Source organism: Castor canadensis, chromosome 19, assembly GCF_047511655.1.
Source record: "Castor canadensis chromosome 19, mCasCan1.hap1v2, whole genome shotgun sequence".
NCBI lineage: Eukaryota > Metazoa > Chordata > Mammalia > Rodentia > Castoridae > Castor > Castor canadensis.
Window position 1 is genome coordinate 30,160,827 of NC_133404.1, and position 25,913 is coordinate 30,186,739.

Below are 25,913 nucleotides of genomic sequence, written 5' to 3' on the forward strand. Positions count from 1 at the left end.
CAACGAATGATAGACTGAGAAAAAAATGTTTGCAATGTGTCTAGTAAGAGGTTAGGTCCAAAATATATCAAATACATATTAATATATTTAAATGTATGAACTCCTGAATGTCAATTAAATAAAAGATGGTAGAAAGATGAGCAGAGATTATGAGCAAGGCCATTAGCTAAGGAGGAAAAGCAAATGGTTAATAAGTGTGGACTAAGATCCTAAGCCTCCTTGATAGTGGGGAAACAAATTAAATCTGTGCAAGAGATTCATCTGTTGGACAGCAAACACTGAGATTGATCATTCAAGTATGTAGAAGTCTGTCTGTAAACATGAACTCTCATACAGTATTGGTTGGCTTATTGATTCCTGAAACCATTGGAGGACAACTTAGCAGTGCACTTAACATTTAAACTGCAGATAGGTTAGACTCAGTGATTCTCATGGTAACTCCACATTCTCTCCAGCACTTCTTGTCTTTTTGTTAGAGCTATCAGAGTGGCTATGAAGTGCTAGTTCACTGCGGTTTTGCTTTGAGTTTCCTTAAGACTAATGATGCTGAGCCTGTGTTCATGCATTTATTGGCATGTATGCATCTTATTTGGACAAATGTCTATTAAAAATCATTTTTATTTTTCTTTTTCACGTTCATTGTGCATAGTGTACAATGTACAATGTAGGGGATTTCATTATGATATTTATATCTTTATACATATGTGTACATATGTATATATAATATAGTAATATATTGTATATATGTGTACATATGTATATTGTATGTATGTATATACTATATATATTGTGTACATGTTGTATATATGTATATATATATATACACATACATATATGTGTATATACGTATATTGGCAGTGCTGGGGTTTGAACTCAGGGCCTCACAACTTGCTAGGGAGGCACTTTTACCACTTGAGATACTCCACCAGCCTTCATTATGCTGTTTCTATACATGTATATGATATAGTTTGATCATACTCATCTCCTCTATTAGTCTTTCTTGTTACCCATCCCCCCTTTTTTATTTTTCTTCCAAGTTTTAAATGGGTTTCTTTATAATATTATCATACATACCTACAATTTACTCACTTATTTTTAATTGGATTATTTATCATTTTCTTGAGTTTTAAGCTTCATATATTCTAAATTTAGATACCTTATAAAAGATTTGCAAGTGTGCGTGTTGTCTTTCCACTTTCTCAGTGGTGCCCTTCAAAGCACAAAGTTTTAAACTTTGATATAAACCAAAATATCTATTTTTCTCATTGCTCGTGGATTTCGTGTAATATTTAAGAAAGCATTGCCTTACCCAAGGACACAAAGATTTACTTCTATGTTTTCTTCTTAGAATTTTGACTCTCACATTTAGAATCTGGAATCTATTTTAATTTTTTTGGATAGGAGATAGGAGTCCAACTTCATTCTTTTGTGTATGGATACCCTGTTATCCCAAAATGTTGAGAACACTATTCTTTCCCCCACTGAATAGTCTAAGCACCTTTGTTTTAAATAATCATCAAATGATTTATATCTGGACTTTCAACCCATTGGTAGAAATAGCTATTCTAATGCCAGTGTCACACTGTCTTAGTGTGGCTAGCCAAAATGGAGTTATTTTCATTTTTAGTATTTAATAAAAGGAACCATGAAGAACTTTAAATTTCATGGTGTGTCAGTTTACAATGACATGTCTTCATAAGCTAAAATGTTTTGAAATCAGGAAGTGTGGGTCCTCCAACTTCATTTGAAATATTGTATTGACTCTTCTGGGTCCCTTACATTTACATGTGAATTTTAGGATCAGCTTATCATTTTTGCCAAACATAGAAACCGGCTGGAATTTTGGTAGGGGTTACATTAAATCCATAGGCGAATTTGTACATTCCTGTTACTAAATCTAATTCACAAACATAGGATGTCTTTATTTACTTAGACCTTCTTCAGTCCTTCGCAACAATGTGTCCTAGTATTCAGTGTACAAGCCCTGAGGATCTTCTCTTAAATTTATTCCTAAGTGTTTGATTCTTTTTGATGTCACTTAAATCAACTTAATTTCATTTTCCCAGTTCACTCCTAACGTGTATAAATACAGTTGAGTTTTTTCTGTTGACCTTGTATCTTGCAACCTTCTCAACCTACCCTAATAGCTATTTTAGCACATTCCTCAGGATTTTCTGTGCGGAAGATGCTGGCATCTGTAAATGGAGATTATTTTACTTCTTTCTTTCCCACCTGTGTGCCCTTTAATTTTTCTTGCTTAATTGCTGTTGACAGTACTTCTAGTACAATTTGAATAGAAATAGCAAGACAGCTCCTTCTGTGATCTAGACCAGAGCAGGCATCATGTCTGCCTACCGCAAAAGCTACAATACTTTCAACAGTGAGGACGAGGACACCCGGTAGCCCCAGGGAGTGACCTCCTCGATTGGTCTGACGCATCCATGGACAGGCAGCAGTACCTGTGACAGGAGGTGCTGTGCAGGGCCAAGGTCACAGCTGCCAGCACCAGCAGGTCAGTGTCCTTCATGTACAAGTCCTAGAAGGTCAGAGTCACCTCTTCTGAGGAACTGTTTTGGCAGTGAGGAGTACTAGAATGCACAAGGATGGTGGACAAGGTGGACCAAGATTTGAAGACCAGCCAGAAACCATCAACAGCTTTAAGAGTGTATTTAGGGGGTTTGTCAATCACTTCAAACCCAAACTAGCAGAGACCCCACCTGAACAGAATGGCACCCCTACCCCCTATCCCAACAGTAGCTTGAAGGACGCTATAAATCCAAATAACAGGAGGCAAAGAACCAGGCCAGCCACCCAACCCTCAGAAGGCTGAATGATGTAGACCCAATCCCCCAAAGGCCTGGTTCTGCTGTGAGTACTGAGGCTTGCCGGAAGAACCTGCACCTTCGAGTCTATCATCAGAAGTCGACAGCAACCTTGATGAGCTGCCCTTAGGACCAGGCCATCTGAAGGACATTGCGCTGGGGATGCAGATGGAAATTGAGGAGAATGATGACATTCTGGACAAATGAGATGTCAAAATAAAAAGCACAGAAAGAAAAGTTCAACAATTCTAAAGACAGAGATGGAATTCTCCATGGGGATGAAATGATTCAAAGTCTCTAAACTCCCACAAAATGATTTATTGTTTAGTAATTTAACATGTCTTTGAAAACCTTATAATAGAGAGGATCTTCAGATATTTTGTTGCAATGAAAAAGAAAAAAAAAGTTAGTGAAACATCTTTTTCTTGTACCTGATCTTAATTTCCCTAATTTCACCATTAGGTTTGTTGTTAGCTGTAGGTTTTTCACAGTGGCCCTCTTACCAGGTTAAAGTTGTTCCCTTCGCTTCTTAGTTGCACTTGTCAAGTGTTTACTCTGCACCAGTTGGGATAATCCACCTTGTGTGGTGGATTACTTTTCATTCCTAGAATAAGTCATTTGATTATTCTATATAATATAATTAAGTTTGCTGCTATTTGGGGAGTTTAGCGTTCATATTTCTACATCATATACCATTGTTTCTAACAGTGAGCATTTGATAACCTAAATATCTACCACCAAGGGACTAGTTATATCAGCTGCATAGCAGTTTAAACAAAACTGTGAAGCAGAACTGTACATAACTAATATGATCTAAGACATAACATTTTTAAAAATAACAAATGTAGCATAATATAGTTTATTGTTCCTAATGTATATGTAAAGCATAGAAAAATATAAATATTGCAGTGTATTTTTATTTGTGTAGATATATGTATATAAATAGTAAGATGTATGAGTTAATACATAGTTAACTGACAGTGATGTTTCCAGCAGGAAAGAGGACTTAAGATTTGCCTGCATTCTTAAAATTATGACATTAAGACAATAAGTTCATGTGTATTTTCTGTAAATTTAAAATACGTAAATTGTTTTTTAAATGAAAATGAGCTCACTGGTATACATAAACCTGCGTTCTAGCAAATTTCAATGTAAACCAGGGGAAAAACCCTGTTACTGCCCACAGCACTTTCTTGTCCCTCCCATCAAAATCCTACTTCCTGGAAGTAGCTGGTGCAATTGGAACTTGCCTTACTTTTAAAAATAATAAGAAATTTTGAAAGAGAACCAGCACAGGATCTATACAAGTATACTGCAATAAAAAATGGTTAAAATGACAATAAAAAACAAATGACTGATTCAGAAATAATACTAGCAAAAGGATATCAAGAAAAAGATGAAAATTGTGACCAAATGTTTGCCATAAATTGCAAAAATGGGTTCAAAAACAGCCTCAATAAAATAAAAGTTTATAGCTAAGATACAAGGCTTCAAGGAAGATGGGACAACGAAGCAACAGAGGGGAGGACGCATAACTTAGTGACGCTCAGGAGAGAAGTAGAAGAAATGTAGGAATCCATCACCAAGTCCAGGTGAAAGCAAAGAAAATCAACCCTTCTGAAAACACAGTGACAGCACAGAGAACAGGACTGTGACAAAACAGCACAGTGTGGAAATGAAGTGTCAAAAAACACCGTGGAAGATGTAGGAAATCAAACATGTATAATTTGATGTCCCTCTGTAAGAAAACCAAACAAATAACACCAGAAAAAATTAGTCATGCAGTTGGTTCTGCATCTTAAGATTGCAACCAACCAGGCTGGAGGAGTGGCTCAAGCAGCAGAGTGCCCGCCTTCCAAGCACAAAGCCCTGAGTTCAAACCCCAGTACCACCAAAACCAAACACGATTGCAACCAACTATGGATTGAAAATGTTCAGAGAAAAAATTGTGTCTGTATAACCCCTGAACAGGTATTTTTCTTGTCGTCCCCTAAAGTAACACAGTATCACAACCACCACTATAGCATTTACATTGTATCAAGCATTATAACTAATCTAGAGATGATTTGAAGTATGTGTGTATGGGGAAGGGGAGTGAAGGTTCTATGAACACACTATGCCATTTTATGTAAGGGACTTGAGCATTTGCAGACTTTGGTATCTGCAGGGGGTCCTGGAACCAGTTCTTACAGATTCTGATAACATAGCCTGTGTCCCAGGAAAAGTTGATACAAAACCATTAATTAAAGATAAGAACCCTTTGATTCAAATTCTAGGTAAACTAATAATATAGAAACATCAGATTGCCCCCAGGCTTTACCACAGTCACATTCAGTGGAGCAACTCTTTTTTTTTTTTAATTATTCATATGTGCATGCAAGGCTTGGGTCATTTCTCCCCCCTGCCCCCACCCCCTTCCTTACCACCCACTCCACCCCCTCTCTCTTCCCCCTACCCCCTCAATACCCAGCAGAAACTATTTTGCCCTTATCTCTAATTTTGTTGTAGAGAGAGTATAAGCAATAATAGGAAGGAACAAGGGTTTTTGCTGGTTGAGATAAGGATAGCTATACAGGGCATTGACTCACATTGATTTCCTGTGCGTGGGTGTTACCTTCTAGGTTAATTCTTTTTGATCTAACCTTTTCTCTAGTTCCTGGTTCCCTTTTCCTATTGGCCTCAGTTGCTTTTAAGGTATCTGCTTTAGTTTCTCTGTGCTAAGGGCAACAAATGTTAGCTAATTTTTTAGGTGTCTTACCTATCCTCACCCCTCCCTTGGGTGCTCTCGCTTTTATCATGAGTGGAACAACTCTTAAAACAGCCCCAGAGAAAGTTAAGTGTGACCCCAGAATTCTATACCAAACTGTATTCAAGTATAAGAGCAAGATATAGCAATTTTTGCCATATTTCAGAAAATATAATTCTCACAAGCCTATCTCAAAGGGAACAAACTGAGGACAAGCAAGAATAGAGAAATTGACAAAAGAACATATAATGAACATTAAACTCATCCTTTGAACTAAAACTAGAGCAACTATGGGTACTGCCTTAGAACACAAAAGATAGATGTCATCAACTAACATGATGTAAAAGTAATTTAATTAAAATTTAAAATGGATAGAAGTGGAGCACAGTGTTATTATGTAGATTTCCTTATCTCTTAATATCCAGGAACTAAAATGTTTCATTTACAACTAATACAACACCCAACAGAAATATAAAAGGTAACCAGAAAACAGTAGAATAAAGTTTACTAGTAGTTCAAAGGACAAAGAAGTGAAAACTATATGGCTCCACTGTTTTCTCATTCAGTGAACAAAAGAGGGGTGGAAAGTTAAATTATATAAGATACAAAATGATGGGGGAATATAGAGGAAATTAATCATAAGAGATTACTTTGTTGAAGTCTATAAATTTTAAACTAGTTTAAAAGAAATTGAAAAATTCTCAACTGGGACACTCCACAAAATTGGGGAAAAAAAAAACAATCTAGATAAACTATTACTGAAGCAGCTCAGAAATATGTTTTATTAAAGTAAGACTACTTTTGATATCAAAACCAGGTTCAGTAGAGAAAACACCCCCAAAAATTACAGTCCATTTTTACAAGTGAGGTTGCAAAGGTTCTAAATATGATAGTGATACAGCATTAGTTCTAATGTAAGAGAACTCAGTGTCGCATTAAAAATAATGATATCTATGGCCAAGTAAGGTTTACCTGGTGGTGGTGTTTTCAGTACGGGTTGAACTTGTGGCCTCGTGCTTGGTAGATAAGCGCTGTACCCTGAGCCATACCCCAGCACGTTTGTTTTTGAGACAGGGTCTCACTAACTTCGCCTTGCTGGCCTCAAACTCATGACCCTCTTGCCCATGTGTCCCTATAATCTGGGATTATAAGTGTGAACTGCCACATTTGGTCCTGTGAGTTGTCTTGATACTAGAAAAAATAAGGCTGGGTGTAGTGGCTCAACCTGTAATCCCAGCTACCTGGAAGGTAGAGATCAGGAGGATCGAGGCTCCAGGCTGGCCGGGGCAGCAAGTTCATGAGACCTCATTTCAGCCAGTAAAAGCTGGACGTGATGGCGTGCGCCTGTCACTCCAGCTACGGGAAGCATAAATAGAATCCTGGTCCAGACTGACCGGGCATAAATGCAAGACCGTATCTCAAAAATAACCAAAACCAAAAGGGCTGGGATGTAACTGTGGTAGAGGGTCTGCCTAACAGTGCAAGGCTCTGAGTTCAAATCCCTATGTTGCCAAAACATACAGTAATAATAATAATAATAAACTATACTTGCACTGTTAACAGAGGAAGAGGAAAATAATGATGCCCTTGCTTGCTGAAAAAGTGTATGTGAAATTCAACCTACATTCTTCATACAACTCTTAACATGATAATGCAGGCATGATAAATACCTGATGTCTGCTACTATTATACACAAGGTATGTTATATATGAGGTAGTGTGTTATAATTCTATATATTTTTTATTCCCATATAAATAACCCTAAACCCACATTATACTCAATCAGAAACAAAACAAGGGTACACATTCTTACCAGGGACGTTTGGCATCTCCTGGAACATGTCTCATGGGATAAGATGCTCACTGTGACAATGTGACACCACCACCCATTGGGTTATGCTGTTCTGTCCTGCGGTGATATGGTCTGTCCTCATGAGAAGGGTGCTAATGTATTCTTCGTGCAGCTATGAGATCCTCATGCTGTTTTTCTCTCAAACAATGGAAGACCTCAGAGCAGTTGAATCAGAATCACACTCACCAGGGCTCAGGAGGTGTGAGGGTCCTTCTTGTTTTAAAAGGTATTATTACTTCGTATACACAATGCTTGCTTGACTTTACATAAAGGTTTATTTTGAAGTTGTCCTTGATATCTTCAAAGCATAGATAACATCAAGTTCACATAAGACAATATGTGTGTTAATATGCACTAAGATGCTAAAAAGTGGCCAAACACCAATATATTACTTTCTTCATGTGCTCTGGTCACTGGCTGCCATCCACTGTGACAGCCTCAGTACTTTCTTCCCTGAATGGTCGCTGACTACTTCCTTTCCAGCACGTGGGCAGCCAGAACATGGTGACTCCCTCTCTACTTAGAAGTACTTGACACAGACAACAGTACACACTGTGTGAGTTGTAGAAGTGACCAAGGCAGGAAGCAGTGTACAGCATGTTATGGCAGTAGTTGTGTTGTAGGGTGACTCACTTTGCTTCTGCTGTTATCCCATGGACATTCAGAGAAAAGTTAAACTACACCAAAGCTCGAACAGGTGAATGAGACTGGGGCCCTCCTCACTCACGCACCAGCATGTGCCGTTCATGTAGAATTCCAAGCTCTGTTGGTTTGCTGCTAAAACAAAGCAGCAAAATGAGCAATGAAAATAGTAGAAAGTTTTTCTCACCATTCTGTAAGCTGAAAGTCTGAGATCATGTGTAGACAGTTGGTTCCTTCTGAGGCTGAGTGGGAGAATCTGCTCCAGGCTTCTTTCCTAACTTCTGGTGGTTTGCTGGCAGTCTTGGTGTTCCTTGGCTTTATAGAAGCATCACCCCAGTCTCTGTCTACGTGTTCTCGTGGTGTTCTCCTGTGTGTGTGTCTGTGTGCCAATTTCTCTTCTTAAAAGGTATATATATATATATATATATATATATATAGGATAAGTGCTCACCTGACTCCATATGGCCTCACTTTAACACATTTGCAAAGGTCCTATCTCTAAATGAGGTCACACTCACAGGTGCTAGAGGTCAGGGTTTCAATAGATGAAGCATGAGGGAGGGGTGCAGTTCAACCTATAACACATGCAAATGGTGCTGTCCAGAAACTAGGTGGCCACAAGATTCTGGCCATAGAAGGAGCACTCCAGATGAATTGACTATCTTGACTTCTTAGAGTTGTCTAGGCTCACAGTCTCTGAATCCACTGCACCCTTGCAAGGCATGGTAGATTTGGGTGGGAGGATGCTAAGTGGCTTTGTGGTTCAGCTGTGTGTTCTTTGTTCTCACAGGTTATATTGAAGCTGCTATCATTCCTGCTGGAGCTCGGAGGATCCGCGTGGTGGAAGATAAACCTGCTCACAGTTTTCTGGGTAAAACAAAAGTGACTTGATTCACAGTTTCTATTCTGAGAGTCGATTTTGATGATTCAGCTGTTAAATTTGGTTCAGTGTCCTTCTCCCAAGTCAGCCTTGGCTTTACACCTGTATTTTAGTTGTAATGGCCTTAATCCTCAGCCATTGACAGTGTTGTCATATTTGGCTATAATGCAGCCACCCCCATGGTGGATTAGGGAGGGGAGTTAGAATCAGAATCATCAGCTTTGGACAGGAAGGAAAATGACAGAAGAGTGAGGTCAGCTCCGAGACTTTGGAAAGGTACGCATTTCCCAACACCACCCCAGGAGAACCCAGTACATCTTTAGCCCAAGCAGTGTGGGTCCATCGCCCATCTTGCAGGAAGCCCCTGCACGCTGTCAGGAGCTCTGGGGGTAACTCCTTTTGCTTGGAAAAGAGAAATAGCCCTAAATTGAATGGAAACAGCATTGATTTTCAATAAGTTCTGTGTACCCCAAACCTAGAGTTCCAAGTCTCTAGGAACCAACTCCTTTGACTTCAAGCCAAACACCTAGAGAATTGGATTCCATTCCAGACTGGTATTTGTTGCCATGTGCAGAACCATGGTTAGAACATAAGAACAATCATTCAGTCACACCGTTTCTTAGAGAAGACCCCCTGAGCATATCCTAGGCTCAATTTCCAGCCTCACCATTGATCCCAACAGAGATCAGCTGGGTACTTGAGCACACATGACTGATCTTTCTGCAGGCCACAGAAAAGAACCAAACAAACCAAAAAAAAATGCTACCAAGGAGCTCTTGGCTCATGGGGTCTTTCTACCAACCTTAATCCCACATCCCTGGCTTGGGTTAAATTTCAAACTAGAGGTGATTGAACTTCTACACAGGCTTCCCTCTCCTGAGCTTTCTTGTCGTAATCTCTCAGTCCATGTCGCAATGAGCTGTGTGAGATTTAAAGAAAAGGTAAAACATATCTCTTATTTCACACTCTTTTAGCTATATTGCTGTTACCCACAAAGCCCTTCATCTTTTATCACTGATAGAAAAAAAAGTGTTTGTCCATGTTCCTGCAAAGATAGTTATACTTTTCTTTGAAATGGTCTCTACTTGAGAAACTCAAAGTCTAACGAGATGGAAGCAAATAAATTTTTAGCAGACTAGTGTACAGTCTGCTAAAGACCACATTCCTATTATTTAAAATTGGGAAACACAAAAGGTTCTCCCCATATACCCACCTTAGAAATAGGCAGAAGGGAGGAATGCTCTTACGTCCCAGGCCACCCCAACCCCTCCTCCACAGACTTCTCACCTGCCATCCACCCTGCCTGCCTGCGTGGCTCTGGCTGCCCCTGCTGCCAGGGTAAGACAGACCATGACTCAAGTTGACATCCACGTGGGTTTTCATTGGCCCACCTCCCCTGAATGGACTCTGTCCCAGCTGAGCCTGGTATGCTTCTCCCCAACTGCCCCAGCTGTCACACTACGAATAGAACAATGCTTGTAAAAGCTGTCTAAAACAGGACCGTGTGCTACTTTTGGTAGCTTCTTTGGAGTGACAGAGTTTTCACTAAATCCTCAAAGAGGCCATCCCCTCTTTCCTCTTTCTGCCCACCTACGGAAACTGGATCAATTTCACTAATATTGGTATCAGAAGCCCCATCACCTAGTGTCACTTAGTGTTACCTTTCCCAACTAGTGCATCCTTACCTGGGAATGACGCAGCCACTCCCAAGGGACCATGAACCTCCATGGGAGGCTGAGGTCACCTTGCACCCATATCTTATGCAAAAAATCACAATCCGTGTATTCTAAGAGTTTATCTAATTTTGAGGCCTATTTATTGGTTCTTCAAAAACAAAAACAAAAAAACAGATGCCCCTGTAAATCCTTTGGCTTCCGTTCCTGGCTCCCAAAACTTCCCAACATCCATCCATCCTCTGCCTGATGCTGTCTTATGTGCCTGCCTGGAGGAAAAAAGGTTTCTCTGTCTCTGCTTTTCTTTGGCAATATAAGAATGACAGAAGGATGTCAGAATCCTTTCAAATCCTCAACTTCTAAATCCTAGAATAAAACTAAACTCACTGAAACTGGATTTAGGGTGGGCAAGAAGTGACTGATGAATGCACCCAGAGGCGCTGGCTTTCATCCCTGTCCCCACCGGAGCCACATATGTTTACATAATGTCAACACTCATATTAGTGGCTCCCAGTCACTGGCCTCACTGCACTTTGGAGACTGGGTCTGTCCTTCCTCCTCCCTCCCAGTGCACTGCGCAGAGTTGCTACACAGACTTTGTAGGAAGCAAATGGCACCTCCATGGGGCTCAGGCACATGTGCGAATCCTCACTTCATCTTTGTCTACTGCTCATTGATGTCCAATCAGGACCAGAGGTTGACTGATGGCGACTTCTCATTGGACAATGCATGTTCTGCCTGCCCATGGTGTTTGCGTCAGAGATGGTGATGTCTGTTCCAAGATGATTGGCTTAAATGTCTGAACAACTTAGCTCCCCAGAAACTCCATACCTCCGTGGGAGCGTGGAGCCAGCCTTGGTCCTCTTATCTTACCCAAAAATCATAATCCCAGTATTCCGGGGCCTGGCATGTGGACAAGAGCAAGCCTGAAGGTGGTCCGCTCTCATTAGGTTTCTAAAGTTAGTTCCAACAGAACTTGTTTCCACTCGGGGCTGGGTGCTTTGGAAGTCCACCCAGCGTAACTCTGAATGACTCTCATAGTTGCTGGGAGCAGTTCCTGAAGAATTTCACCCCACCTACCTCCAGCCCACGCTGGCTGGCTGGCTGGCTGGCTGGCTGGCTGGCTGGCTGGCTGGCTTTCTGCTCAAAACCACCTGGAACAGGAAACGCCTCTACAGTTTGTATCCATAGTTCAGAACAGAGCTGGCAGGACTCCGAGTGGAAATAAAAGGAGCTGACTCAGGGCCAGGAGTAGAAGAGGGTTGACTGTAGGTTAGGTCTTCCACTTGAATCCAGGAGGGGGAGAGGCAAAAATAGTCCCACCCGGCCTCTGCACCCCTCCAGGCCACAGACAAGTATGTGGGCAGAGCGAGCACCCACAACAGCCCCCAGCCAGCTCTGAAGAGGAATGACCCTGCTGGATCCCTGGAACGGCTTGCTGCCTTGCACTGTAGTGCCCAGAAGTCCAGGGATGTTGTGTAAAAGTCCACCATGAAGACCATCTGAGATGAAAACACCCAGTCAGTACCTGACCTTGTATTCCAGGCCATTAAGCAGGTTTTGTTCTGTGTAGTGGAAAGGGACAGTGTGAGTCCACCCCTGTGGTGACCCACAGGAGTCTGCCCCCCGTTGAAGGATTTCTGAGCAAAATCTGCAAAAGCATACACTCTTGTTTTGGAGGCTGTGATTTAAAACCTCCAGCCTCTGGCCCAGGTGGAAGCAGTGAGAGAGAAAACCTCCTTCCCAGCAAATCATGAAAAACTTCATACTGCAGATAAAATCAAGCCACTGGAGGAATTCCCTTTGTTGTGAACTCTGTTATTTGCCTATGAAATCAAAGCATTTGTAATCATTTTGATCAGCCCTGTGAGTCCTTTCTGGGTCCCCATATCCTAATTTCAAATGCAGACTGATCTCAAAATACTTACAGAGGAGGCTTTTATACACTCTTTTATGCCTGGGGGTTGAGCAGGGCAGGTTGGAAGACCTTGGCAAGGACTCACTACACAGAGGTGCCCTGGAGCCACAGCCACACAAGCTGTGCCAAACCCTGCTCTGTGCACCACACAGAAGGCAGGAGAGCAGCTCTGGCTCACCAAAGAGGACAGGAGGTGACAGCTCCTCTAAGTCTTGGTATCCTTGGACTCCACATTGAACTGCTGCTCTGAACTCTGCCTTCTGTTCTCTGCCACTGAGAATACATGGATGAGTGTCACCAGAGCCACCATTCTGAGGACAGAGTGACCCTGCTTGTCACTGGGAAACAAGTGGTTGTAGTAAGGCTGTATTTGTAGTGTCTGGATACCAAAATTTCTTCTTTCTGGAGTCAGGAGTGCTGCTCCCCTTCCCATAGCCCACTCAACAAAATTGCAGAGAAACTTACCCCAGAACTCCTGAGTGCTTGTAAGAGCCAGCAGCACACACCTCTTTCATCTGACATCAGGTGGACAACTTGAACTCTGATGGTGATTGGTAAGGGTATTTATGTCATGGGTAGCAACATGCACTATAATCAGGGCTGTATTTCCTGGAGAACCAGAGGTTCCCAGCACTCCACTGTCCAGCATTCAAAGGCTGACCTTTCCCAGCCCAGTAGCCACAGCCTGACTCTCTCATGTCCCATTCCCCAATTCCTTGACCACACCCCCAGAGGCTCCTCTAACTCCTGTATGTCCTGAAATGTCTCCTCCACCCATCCTTCCCTGGGCAGGCAAGACCTGTTCCAAGGACCAAAGGGCAGCACAGCTGGGGCTTTCCCTGGCTCTCCCTCCATCTGTTCCATCATAGTTGCTGCTACTGTCCTGTGGCCACTCTACAGCAGGAGCTAGGCTTTCTGGGAACCTCTTTGTGTGGGTTTCTGTGGTCTCAGGTGCACCCTCCAGCTCCTTTCCAGCCTTTCCCAGTACTGGCCTCCCAGATGGTTGATTTTTGGTGTGGAGCATTGTAGTCTTCACTCTGTAGTTCAATAAGTCAATTTAAAGTATTTTACAAAAAGGGCCAGGGAAGCGTAAACACAGGCTAGGGGAGCAGAGCCCCAGGGGAGAGCATGCCCAGCCTTCTGCATCTCTGGGCACTAAGCATATGGTGAAACACAGCCAGGAGGTGATCGCTAGGAATCCCTTGCCTATTCTGTACATGTGAGAGCCAAACCCAGTTCTCAGTGACAGCGTGTCAGTGTCAGGCACTGTTGGATCCAGGAGCTTAAAGTGATAGGACAGGAAACAGTCTCTGTCCTGGCATCCTTGTCCTCCCTGGGGGCCTCTTCCCTCTCACCAGTCATGGCCACATGCTCCCTCGTCCAGTGACAGTCATCTTCCTCCTCCTTCCTGTGAGCCCATCTCCCGTCTCTCACCTCCTTTGCCAAGCCAGATTTCTGGAAAGATATTCTCCTTCTACTTGCTTCTCCCCCACAGGGCACTGTGCCCTTCTCCTTCAACCTCCCTGATCTGGGCAAGATGGATGGTGGCCTTCAGGTGTCAGGAGCAAGGGTTCCACCTCCAGATCTGTCGTGCATTCCCAGGCTGCCTCTTCTCCCTTCCTGCCTTATAAGCTCAGATCAAAGACTGCTTCTTCCAGGAAGCCATCCTCCACCACCTCTGTCCCTGCCAACCCCCAAATACACATTGGGCCCCAGATGTGCCTCTAACATAGAACACATAAAATTTTATTATATTGATCTGTCATCCAACTCCCTTCAAAACTCTCAGCTCCCTGACGGCACAGGCTTGTCCTGAGCCCCTTGCCAGGGCACCCTCAGAATAGGGTGAGGGTCTGCTGGTCCACATGCATCCCCAAGTTGTTCTTGATGAGTGTTGCTTAGAGGTCAGCAGCTCCTCATTCTCCCTGCCTACTACTTCCCATCAGCCTGCACAGCTTCCTCAAACCAAGTCCGCATGAGCTCCCGCAAGAAGAAATTTCCAACCTGCAGAAAAGTCGAAGGGCATTGAAACCCCTACCACCTTCACCTGGATCCTCCAAGAGTTTGTATCTTTTAGGCAATTGGTCCCCCGGAAGCCTTAGTGATTGTGAGGTTATTTTTGTAAGGATGGATAGAACATGAGAGCCTGGGGTTTGTCCTCATTGAGAATAGGCCTTTTGCACACTTTAGCATTTGTTATAAAAATGTAACCTGAAGGCCAGTTTAAGCAAAAGTTGCCAGAGGGATCAGTATATCAGGCTTGGTCTATTAGGTTCAGGTCTTCACTCTATGGCTTCATAGCTGTGTGTCTTTTGGCAAGTTATATAACTTTTCTGTGCCTCTATTTCTTCATCTGAGAAGTGAGGGAAGTAATACAGAGCATTATTGGGAAGATTAAATGGGAAGAGTAAAGAAGAAACTAAACAGAAAACGTGCTCCTTAAATAGTAGTTTGCAGGTGGTTATGTCAGAAGAGAAAAAAGAAGAAATTGTGAGGGCCCCAGCATTCTCACCTCAGTGTAGTAGCCAGAGAATGTCATTCATGGGACAAGTAGCAGAGAGCTCTCTTCCCTAAGCCTCCTCTGGAATCCTGCAACCCTCAGCCCCTCACTGTACACGGTCACCCTGGGTATGCACTCCACCTGGAAGTTGCTGGGCTGGGAGGCAGCCTTTCCATTTCCTATGGCGGCTCCCATAATGAAGGAGTCCTGAACTTGAATCTCTTCTGTGTTTGCTGGTATCATTGTGTCCTGGAGGGAGAGGCCTGTGCCTGCACAGCCTCCCTCAGCTGCCTGTAGTCTGAGCAGAACTTAACCCTTGGGGTCCTTGCCCAGCCTAGACTTGACAAATTCAGCATCAGCTGACCTCTTTTTGTTCTCAAATCTCATTACCCAAAACTGGTAGTTAGTATGGGACTTGGATTTGGTGAGCAGAATAGGGTGAGGTCTGAATTTGTTAACATAGACTGAGCAAGTCCCAAAGTGACCTGCAGAAGTCCAGGGTGTCACGGGCTCCAGTTGGAGGTGTGGAGACAGTGAGTGTAGGGCTGAGGGTGACTTGGGAGTTTCATTTTTGGAAGCAATGCAAAGATTTGCTGTCTCCTCTTGTCATTTGCTGCCTTCTTGTAACTGCCAGAGTAGGTTCTGTTTGCTGCAGGGTTCTTACCCCCCAAAAGCAACAACAACCACAACAAAAGAATTTCTCTGCAGAGTGCTCTCCCCATGACTGCAGAGCTAAGTGAGAAGATAAGAGGACACCAGATTCGTGCTCTGGCCATTCAGCAACAGGTGCAATCCGTCTCTTCCCTTGTGTTTTGCACAAAGCACAGGTGTGAATGAGCAAATGTGGGGACCCAAAGTCCTCAGAGCTGGAGTATGAGAGCAACACTCCCCCGCCCCGCACCAGGCTCAGCCCCATCCTGCTCCTGATAGCTGCTGAGCCTCACCTTCATCCATGAGCAGCTGAGGTTTCCAAGCATAAATATTTACTAGAAAATGATTGCTCCCCAAGGACCATCCTCTTTTCTTATGTGGAAATATAAAATCCTAACCCCTCAAAAGTAACAGGAAGTGAAGGGATAACTTCAGTCTTTTTCATGGCTGAATAATATTCCATTGTGTAGACATATCACAGTTTCTTTGTGCATTCTTCCACCAATTGGCACCTTGGCTGATTGCAGATCTTAACTATTGTGAATAGTGCCATGGTAAACATGGATGTCCAGATATACCTTTGATATGTTGATTTCATTTCCTTTGAATATCTACCTGTGAGCAGATTACCTGGATCATAAAGTAGATTTATTCTTAGTTTTAATTACTGTACTAATTTACATTCCCACCAACATATGTGAGTTCGTTTTTGTCCCCATGCTTGCCACCATTCTTTATTTTTTGTTCTGTCGATAATAACTGTTGTTTGGACTGGGGTGAGATGAAATCTCATTGTTTTGATTTGCATTTCCCTGATGGCTATCACAGCATTATTTCACAAGTTTTGGGGAGGTTATTTGTATGTCTTCTTTGAAAAAGAAGGTGGGTTACTTGATCATTTCTTGCCTGTCACTAGCAGCAAAATGGATGAAACTGAAGGACATTATGTTAAGTTAAAAAACAAAAAACAAAACAGATACAGGAAGACAAGTACTGCATGTTCTCTCTCATACATAGAAGTTTAGAATGGTGATGACTGAAGGTGAGCAGAGGTGGATAAGGGGAGGCTGAATTTGATCAGCATGTGCCGTGTGCACATATTGAAATACCATACTAAGTCCTGTTGATTAATATCATCTAAATTGAAAAGACTTTCTAATGAATGGATAAGCTTTGGCAAGGCTGTAAACACATTTTGTAGACTTGAACACATTAAAGTAAAAATCATTCCTCAGGCAGAAAACCATCCACTGGGGTAAGTTTGACACAGTGTGATTGTGCTGTGCTGGTCACTATCCTCCCACACTGTCCCCTCCCTGCTGAGTTGGTTCTGACACAAGCAGCAGCCATGTTGGAAGGTGTGGCCATCAGCCCCCAAAGCTCTCCTTCCTGTGGACCACCTTCTGTCTTTGCACAGAAGGCTCTCCTCCCCTCACTGTCCCCGGGGTAGGGAGACCTCAGACTCATGCAGGGGCCCAGAATCCCTCTGAAGACAGACTGGATCTCCCTGATTCCTCAGGGTTTGCTTTCCTTTCTAGCTCTCAAAGACTCTAGCAAGAGATCCATCAACAGTGACTGGAAGATAGAGCTCCCTGGGGAATTCCAGATTGCAGGCACAACAGTCCGCTACGTGAGAAGGGGCCTGTGGGAGAAAATTTCTGCCAAGGGACCAACCAAAACACCACTGCATGTGATGGTGAGTTGCTGGGCTTGTCGTTTTCAGACAGTCCTCTAGGTTATGTCTCACTGGGACTTGGCAGGAGATGCATCTGGTTCTGGAGGGTTCACGAGGCTGCCTGAGGCTTGGGCCTTTCCTCCTCCTTGATCTTTTCCTTACTCCTCCACCACACACTTCGGGATTCTTCTCTCAAAGCTTCCTCCAGCTTTTCACTGGCATGGCTCCTACCTTTTGCACAAGGCGCTTCCTTCAAGAACGAAATTCTCAGCCATGCAGGTGGCAGCCTGGGAGACCCGGCGTCATTATGTAGACAGCCCCACTCAGAGTCTGTTTGTATGGGGAAAAAGGTAGGAAGTATAGATCCACCTCACAAATGAAAAGTGCCTTTTAGATTTGTAGAAATGAACCGTTGTCTTGGTGTCCAGCCCTGCACCACACAGCTTGCAACAGATGCTCGGGAATCAGGAAGGAGGACCAGGTTCTGTGGGTCTCTTGCATCCCAGGGTGGCCAGAGTGTTACTGTCTGAGTGCATGGGGGACTCCTTGCAGGCCACTTAGACATTGGCCATGTATCCTTTCGATCACAGAGAAGTCCTTCAGAGTGAGTCATGTCACTGTGTCTTTCTCGGGGCCCAGGACTGCTCATGGTGAGCTTTTTATGGCAAGCTCATAGTTACTGATAATTATGGATGTTGATGATTATAAAAGAGCAGAGTTTGTGGCAGCTTGTACACACTTTGCCCTGGGTGCTGCAAGCCTCTGCTTGGAAGTTTTTTTCCCCCCATTAATTTGTGATTCCTAGCAACCCAATGATTCTCTGGCCACCACCCTAGGGATGTCCTGAAGACCTGCCTGGGAGCACCAGCACCCAGGGTCATGTTGCTCCATGAAGGCACTAGCCCTATTGTAGCCCTGGGAGAACAAAAGCCAGCCAGTTTCCATTGGTGCCATAAACTGTATGGAAACCTGCCAACGTGACCCTAGGCCCTTCTTTATCAACCGCTTTTTTAAACTGAGGTTACCAGCCCACTAAAGCAGGAGTGCTTAGATCTGATAGACAAAACTCAGAGAAAGTAACTCCTGCAGAGCTGAAGTCTCAACCTTTATTCAATATTAATCACTTTTCTCTCTTGAAATACAATCGTCACTTTTTAAACCTAGAAAGGAGGGGTGCTCTGTATAGGTAGTCATTGTTCACAAACAGGGATGCATACATTTGCTTATGGAAATCAGGAGCACCCAGAAAGTCCTGGGGACCTGCATTTGAAACCAGTTACACACATGCACACACAAATTATCCGTGCCTACAAAATTACATGAAATTGGTTTCACGTGGGTTCTCAGTTTGCTGGTCTTAGTCCCATACTGAGATAATAAAGATCTCTTTTAAAGACTAGTTTGGGGTTTTTTTTGTTTTTAACTGGAGGCATTTTTCCAAATGTATTACTGCAGGTCTATCTGTTGGGGAAGTGGAGGTTTAAGCAGTTGGGACTGCTCATTGTGTCCCCGCCCCCACCCTGCAATTCAGCCTTGGAGGCCAAGAGGCTCTGGAAAGTTGGCTCCTGTCAGGGTGGTGCACTTCCGGCTGGCCTAAGTCTAGGCAGGTGGGCTGTGCACTTCTTGCCTTTAGCTCCAGCTAGCCCCTTCTCTCTGGCCTCTCTGCCTGGAAGTGGACTTGCTAGCTGCCAGCCACAGGAGCACTCACCAATTGCACGATTGGCCTGAGGACACAGCCACAGCCAGGCCACTTTTGTCTACTAAAGTGTGGGCTGTTCCACACCGTTATGTCTAGAGAAATAAAGCCAATGGTACACCTGTGGCATATGATACAAGACTTGTCACCCGTGTTCCCAAGGAACAGCACCATCCATTCTTCACAGTCCCTAGGACTTCACACAAGAGCCTGATGGCGCTCCACAAAATGGGATAGTCCCTCCTGCACCTCCACCCTACCTTCAGCTTTGAGCCCTGAGACACCCTATTGGCGTAGACACCATTTTGGTTCCAGGACAGTGGCTAGGCTCGTATTTCCTTGGAATCCCAAACAGATGTCTCCAAGTTCCCCCACAGTGGGATGACTTTTGCCCTTGAGCCTGCATTGCTCCAGACCACATAAACTGCCACACAGCCATGATGGAATAGGAAGATGGAGAGCAATGACCTTTTTCAAAGAAATAGAGTACTCGCTCAGATGTCTCTCTAGGGAAAAGCGGCACGTTTGGGTTTTTCTCACTACAAGGGCAGCTCTGTGAGTGAGTTTTTGGGGTGTGCACTCTTCTGCGTGGAGCAGCTGTGCAGAGAAAGTGCCACAAAGAACCCACGTGGTTCCCCATCCCCAAATTCCTCATCTAAACGGGCCCTCTAGAGCAGGAAAGAATTCCCTGATAATGGTGTGCCTTCACCCCACACCGCAATGAGTACCCAAGAAATCCCAGGCTGAGATAAAGTGCACCGTTAGATTGAACCTGCTTTGATCCCAGAGAAGAGCTGGCTCCCTCTAGTAGAGAAGCAGCAGCAATGTGACTACCCTTCTGCTTTGCCACTAATCCAGGTGCTGTTATTTCACGACCAGAACTATGGAATTCATTACGAGTACACCATCCCTGTAAACCACACCACTGAAAATCAGAGCGAGCCAGCAAAGCCACAGGATGCACTGTTCATCTGGACACACAGCGGCTGGGAAGGGTGCAGCGTGCAGTGTGGAGGAGGTGAGCTACGGGGCAGGAGCTGGCAAACATGATGTCCCTCTAGAGGAAGAGTGTCCCGCTGGGGCCTCTGCAGCTGGTCCACAGAGTGGGCAATGAAGGAATCCCATCCCCCTGAAAACCTCCCTGCAGAGCACACGGCACAGCCGTCCCGACTCCCACACCGCTCCTTTGCCTTGGGTCTGGACATACAAGTGGCAATTTGGCCGCCATGTAGCTGAATCATGGGTATGACAGGGTATGCCCTGTGCTCTTCACCAAGTCACCCCAACTACGGGGTGGAATGGGGAGAAAAAGTCCTATTGACTGGGTGTAACATTCTGAGAATGAGTCTGGACTGACTTCACAACCTCACGTGACCTTGCTAGAGGACGTACCTTCCCTATACTCACCTCCAAAATAGGAAGAATGTTCTCGGCATCCACTTGGACTCTACAGGATGACCACAGAGACCGTCAACACTGCGAGGGTCAGAACGAGCAAGGCATTGTATTTCCTACTGGGTCACTAAGAAGGACCAGTAGGAGGTCACTCTGAACTCCCAGCCAGTAGCCATGGTGCAATGTGGTTTGTCACCCCAACAAGGCAGGGACATGAGAGATGGGACACAAGGTAGGAGGGTAGACAAAGAGGACAGAAGGTTAACCAGGACTCTGAATGCCAACCCAGATAGAGGATGGCAAGGTAGAAACAGCCCACCCTTCCCCAGTCCTGAGCAACTGTTGACTGCTAAGACGACGTGTGTCAAATGTGCAATGTGTAGAGGATTATTAACCATTTAAGGGACTTGTCTTATTTTTCATGGGTAGGAAATAGAGCCACAGTGGAATTGAGCCCACTAGTCATGCCGGCATGAACTGTGAATTCCTTCCTGTTCATCTTGGCTAACTGCCCACACTGTTTTTAACCTCTTTCTCCAGCAACCCTGTAGCAGTTGGCATAGCCTCTGTTGCCACTGTCAGTCCTGTCATGCATCTCTCCCAGAGGGACCCCCTGTCCCTTATGCCTTGAGCTACCTCTCTATGCTGATGGCCCTCTACCCTCCATGTCCAGTGGCCAATGCCTGCGTCTGTGATTGCAACCCATTTCTCCACTGGGAGATCCGATCTGCAGCTGGCTGTGCTGTCTCAGTGGCAGTCCATTGATGACACTTGTCAGACCTGCTGCCAACACTGGAAGCTGGTGTGAGCAGCTTTGTGAATTCACTCTTGCAGTTATGGACAGTAAGAACTGACGGGGTAGTTCAGGACTACATTATTTTGAGTAATCTTTACATGACAAATTCCCCAGAAGACAGACCTTGCAAGGGACCCAGGATCCAAATAGTTGTGCTTGACTTCCTATTAATCTTTTACTGTCACTTTTCCCAAATCATAACAATGACAGTAATATGGTAACATGAAGTATTAGCCACCTGCCATGTTCCGTTCTGGCCACCTTATAGGTATTGAGCCATTTGGAAAGCACCAAAGCATTCTGAGGCATAGGGAGGTTAAGCAAACCAGCCCACCTGAGGAAACTGAGTCACAGACACTTAGTGGCCAACTTTTGATACTGTGCTCATTATGATAGGATTAGTAACAGACGTGCCTTGCCACGTCTCACACACCCCCAACCCTATGAGTATAGTTCTTTCTGACAACTGATAGGACATTTACCACAGTCACTTTAAATGACACACTGGTTGATAGTTGTACCCAGCATGCCTCCTTAAGTGCAAAAGAGTAGCCTTTCCAGCTGTGTGCAGCCACATTTCTCAGCTCCTGTGGTTTGGTTTCCAGGGGAACGCAGAACCATCGTGTCATGCACACGGATTGTGAACAAGACCACGACTCTGGTAAATGACAGTGACTGCCCCCAAGCAAGCCGCCCTGAGCCCCAGGTCCGAAGGTGCAACACACACCCATGCCAGTCACGGTAAGGAACTGCATCCTGTGACTTGGACCCACCAGGGTCTGGGCAGCAGTGCCGTGAACGGGGAACGCACTGCCGAGTTAATACTGCAGTACACGCCTACCACTCCCTGTGATGTTCCTTCTGGCCGCCTAGTGCATGTCACTTAATAATGGGGCCACAGTCTGAGAAGTGTGCCTTTAGGAAATTCTGTTGTGCAGACATCAAAGTGTATACTTACAAATCTTCACTGCTATAGCCTATGACACACCTAGGCTGTCTGGGGTGTGTGTTTGTGTGTGTTATCTTCTATTGCTCCTAGGCCATAATGAACAACACAACTCAAGATTAAATCAAACACAGTGGAAAATAATGCAGTTATGAACCCAGTAAATGTAGAACTGTGAGGCTGCTGCTTGTGTAACAGGGCAGGCTCTTTTTATGAGTAAGTGTACACTCTAAAATCACAATAATAAGCATAGCCCAGTAAACACGTAAACCTATAACAGTCATTTATTATCATTACTGTTATGTAGTGTACATAACCGTATGTGCTGTAAGTTTGTACCAGTGACAGCACAGGAGGGCTGCTTCCACCAGCATCACCATGGTCCTGTGAGCCATGCATTGCACTGTGATATTACATTGGCCTTGACATCACTGGGTGACAAGAACTTTTCAGCTCCATTGTAGTCTTTGGGGGCCGCTGTTGTATATGTGACCCGTCATCAACCAACACAGCATTATGCAACACGTGACTATACTAAAGCTCAGCCTGCTAAGTCAGAACTGGAATGGAAATAAATAAATTCTAGCTAGAAGGTGACATCTCACAGAGAAAAAGTAGGCATCGCCACATGCTTTTAACTGATACCCGTTGGCTCTCCTAAATTCCTTTGTCTTGGAGGAAGAGGAAATAAGTATTAGAATCCTAGCACCCAGGGGTAAGTGTGCACACAGGTTAATATCTGTGGTTGACCTGTTTCAGTGGCTGAAATTAATGCCCATGAGTGCAAATGTTGGTGTTTATTGTTTGGAATGCATTTGAACTTCTCTCCCAGCCCCAGATTGAACAGTCAAGTTGCTCATGTGGTATGCAGTGAACTCTTAGGTTGCCGGGTGAGACAGAGTGTGTGAACTGTGTTCCTTAGTCCTGCCTCCATTCTTCCAGTCAATGAGGCTGAGCATGGCATTGTGTAATGTCACTGCTCGTCCTCCTGCTCTGCCCTGAGTTAAGGGACTGGTTTTTGTTCTCTGGTTCTATGTGTCATATTAAGGCATGTTTACCTTTCCTGACTAGACTGGGCTTTTAGGTTTTGTAAGCTCAACTTGTACTGTTTACCTAAGATAGGAGTTTCACAAAACATTCGGCTTTTCATCATTCCCCTTTGCTTTGTCACACTCTTAACACGTGCTTGAGGGAGAGCAGGAAGGTGAGACTTTTTGCACTGATTTCATGTGCTCCTCAGGAAATTAGGGATAAAACTCCACCCTAATGCTGAATGCCATAAGAGTTTTGGGTATCAAGCAGCCTTCCCTCAAGTACATCAACCAGTCAGTCACACCATGGGGCCAAAGAAGGAAGGGCTTCAATGGTAAAGACTCAAGGATCAGATATACCAGCCTCTCCTTCTGAGACCAAAGGGGGCTTGGTCCTTGTCAAGTGAGTAGAAAGAAGGATAAGGGACCCATGAAGAGGAGAGGTCAGCATGGGCTCAGGAGTGAACAAGCAAAAAAGGCCATAGGAATCCATTCAATAATCAAATTTTCAGGCCAGTTATGGTGGTGTGCACAATTAATTCCTGCTACTTGAGAGACAAAGATAGGAAGATTGTGGTTTAAGGCCAGTCCAGGTAAAAGTTAGCAAGAGCCAGTCCCAAAAATAAGCCAGGCATGATGGTGCACATCAGTAGTCCCAGCTATTAGGCAGGTGGAGATAGAAAGATCATGGAGACCTACTCTGAAAAACAAACTAAAAGCCAAAAGTGCTAGGGGTGTGGCTTAAGTGGCAGAGCACTTGTCTTGCAAGTGCAAGGCCCTGAGTTTAGTCCCCAGTGCCTCCAAATTAAATTCATCTGATTATATATGTGACTTATTTTATGTGTATTGAACAGTGCTAATGTGAGTTAATGTATCATTGACAATGTTTACAATAACAACTAAAAATTACTATTCATACAAACGATCCATATTCAAGATAGAAGGCAATTAAGGGAGACTGACTTCTAGATGATGCATACTTTGGAATTAGAAGACAAGGATTTAAAAGCAGCCATTGTAACTATCTTCATGGCCACTGAACACAGGAATTGTCAGCAGAAGGAAGGAAAAAGACATTCTAAATACAAAGTTTTAGGATTAAAAAGACACAGTGTCTGAAAATTTAAAAATCTTCTCCATGGATCTAACAATAGATTGGAAATGGCAAAAAAAAAAAAATCCATGAACTTAGAAGAATAGAAATTATTCAGTCTGAAAAATGACAGTGACAGATGCAGTTATCAAGCATTCTAACATAAGTGTGATTGTAGTCACAGAAGGAGAGGAGAGGGAGAATGGAGCAGAAAAATAATCATTGAAAAAATAGGGACCAAAATTCTCCCAGGCTACTGAAAGAAGAGTCATCCTCAGGCCACATCTTTATGTTTCACTAGATTCCATACCAATTCAGAGCACCATGCTGAATCCCTGTGGTGATCTCACCAATGGGCCAATGTGTCAAGTTTATGATTCTGCCTTCCATAGATCTAGGTTATACTGGAAAACTATCCAGAAAATCATGTGGGAAAATGCCTATAAAGCAGTGACCCAAACAATCATGTTACATCTTATAAATAGGTACTGTGACATCCATTGTCCTAAGCTTATGACAGAGAACATCAAGGGTGCTCCAAGGGCTCACAGAATCTTCACAGCTTCACAGACCACAGTCATCACAGTTTCCCCCTTTTGCAACCAAGTTCAACCCACGCATGTTAGACTAAAGGCAGTTTCAGAAGTACATTCTTAGTACCTCCATAGTATAAGGGCAAGAAAGCTAAATTTGTAAAGATACAGATAGAAAATATTTTTGCCTTTCTAGGCCATGAATGATCTCTGACATGTATTTTTCTTTGTCATATCCCTGTAAAAAACATAAAATTTGTTCTTAGCTCCTGCACTGTTCATAAACAGCCCTCAGCTGAACTTAACCCATGAACAACACCTGCCGTAGGTTGCTTCTCACCCTTGGTTTGCCCACTGAGATGGTGGGACCACACCCCCAGTGGGAAGCCTGAGTTCCAAAAGTCCCAGCTAAAGAGATGTGTTTTCTGATACAAAGCAGGGTGTGTTATATTGAAGTTCCTTTTATTGTCTGACTGCATCCATGAGCACAAACCATCCAACATGGATTCATTGAACACCCTCCCATTCACCAGACACTGTTCTAGGTACCAAGGTATTTGGAGGTGAGAAAGATGAGTTCTCTGAGCATCTCTTAACTTGATAAATATGAGGTTCCCCCTTCCCTCCACCCTTTTCTATCCCAACCTTTTCTTGTCCCTTCCTTACTGTAAAATCCTGTGGAGCCAACTTAAATAATGAGTGAATTTCCTTAAGCAAAGGAGAAAGTGAAATTGACAAAAGACAAGGCAGCACCTGGAATTTGCCTTAGAGCCTAGAAAGGAAATGCCTGAATGGCCACTTGCTGGTTTTGTTTGTTTGTTTGAATATTTGTTTATTCTCAACCATATGATCCTTTATTGTTATTTAAAGTGGACATAAAAAAATGAATTAGCTTTTCAAGGAGTATTTTTTGTTTGGCTAAAAATGTCTCGTAGTTAATGTTAAAGTTCTTGCAAACCCTAATAAGATACGCACACATGCAGAGGTATGTAATATATCATATGTATGTATTAACGTGTAGCTATTTTACTTGTATAATAACATACATGATTGGACAGTAACATT

General features: G+C 43.8%; 1 protein-coding gene and 1 pseudogene across 5 annotated transcripts in view; both read left to right on the top strand.

Annotated features, from left to right (window-relative positions):
• Adamts17 (ADAM metallopeptidase with thrombospondin type 1 motif 17) overlaps positions 1-25,913 on the top strand; it is a 333,323-nt gene that overhangs the window by 227,839 nt on the left and 79,571 nt on the right. For all 5 annotated transcript variants that reach the window (XM_074061615.1, XM_074061617.1, XM_074061614.1 and 2 more), the window contains 4 exons: positions 8,852-8,932; positions 17,222-17,379; positions 19,913-20,072; positions 21,851-21,986. In XM_074061615.1, coding sequence (XP_073917716.1) covers positions 8,852-8,932; positions 17,222-17,379; positions 19,913-20,072; positions 21,851-21,986 — 535 coding nt within the window. The remainder of the gene's footprint in view (positions 1-8,851; positions 8,933-17,221; positions 17,380-19,912; positions 20,073-21,850; positions 21,987-25,913) is intronic.
• LOC141419199 (synaptosomal-associated protein 29 pseudogene) lies at positions 664-8,459 on the top strand (annotated as a pseudogene).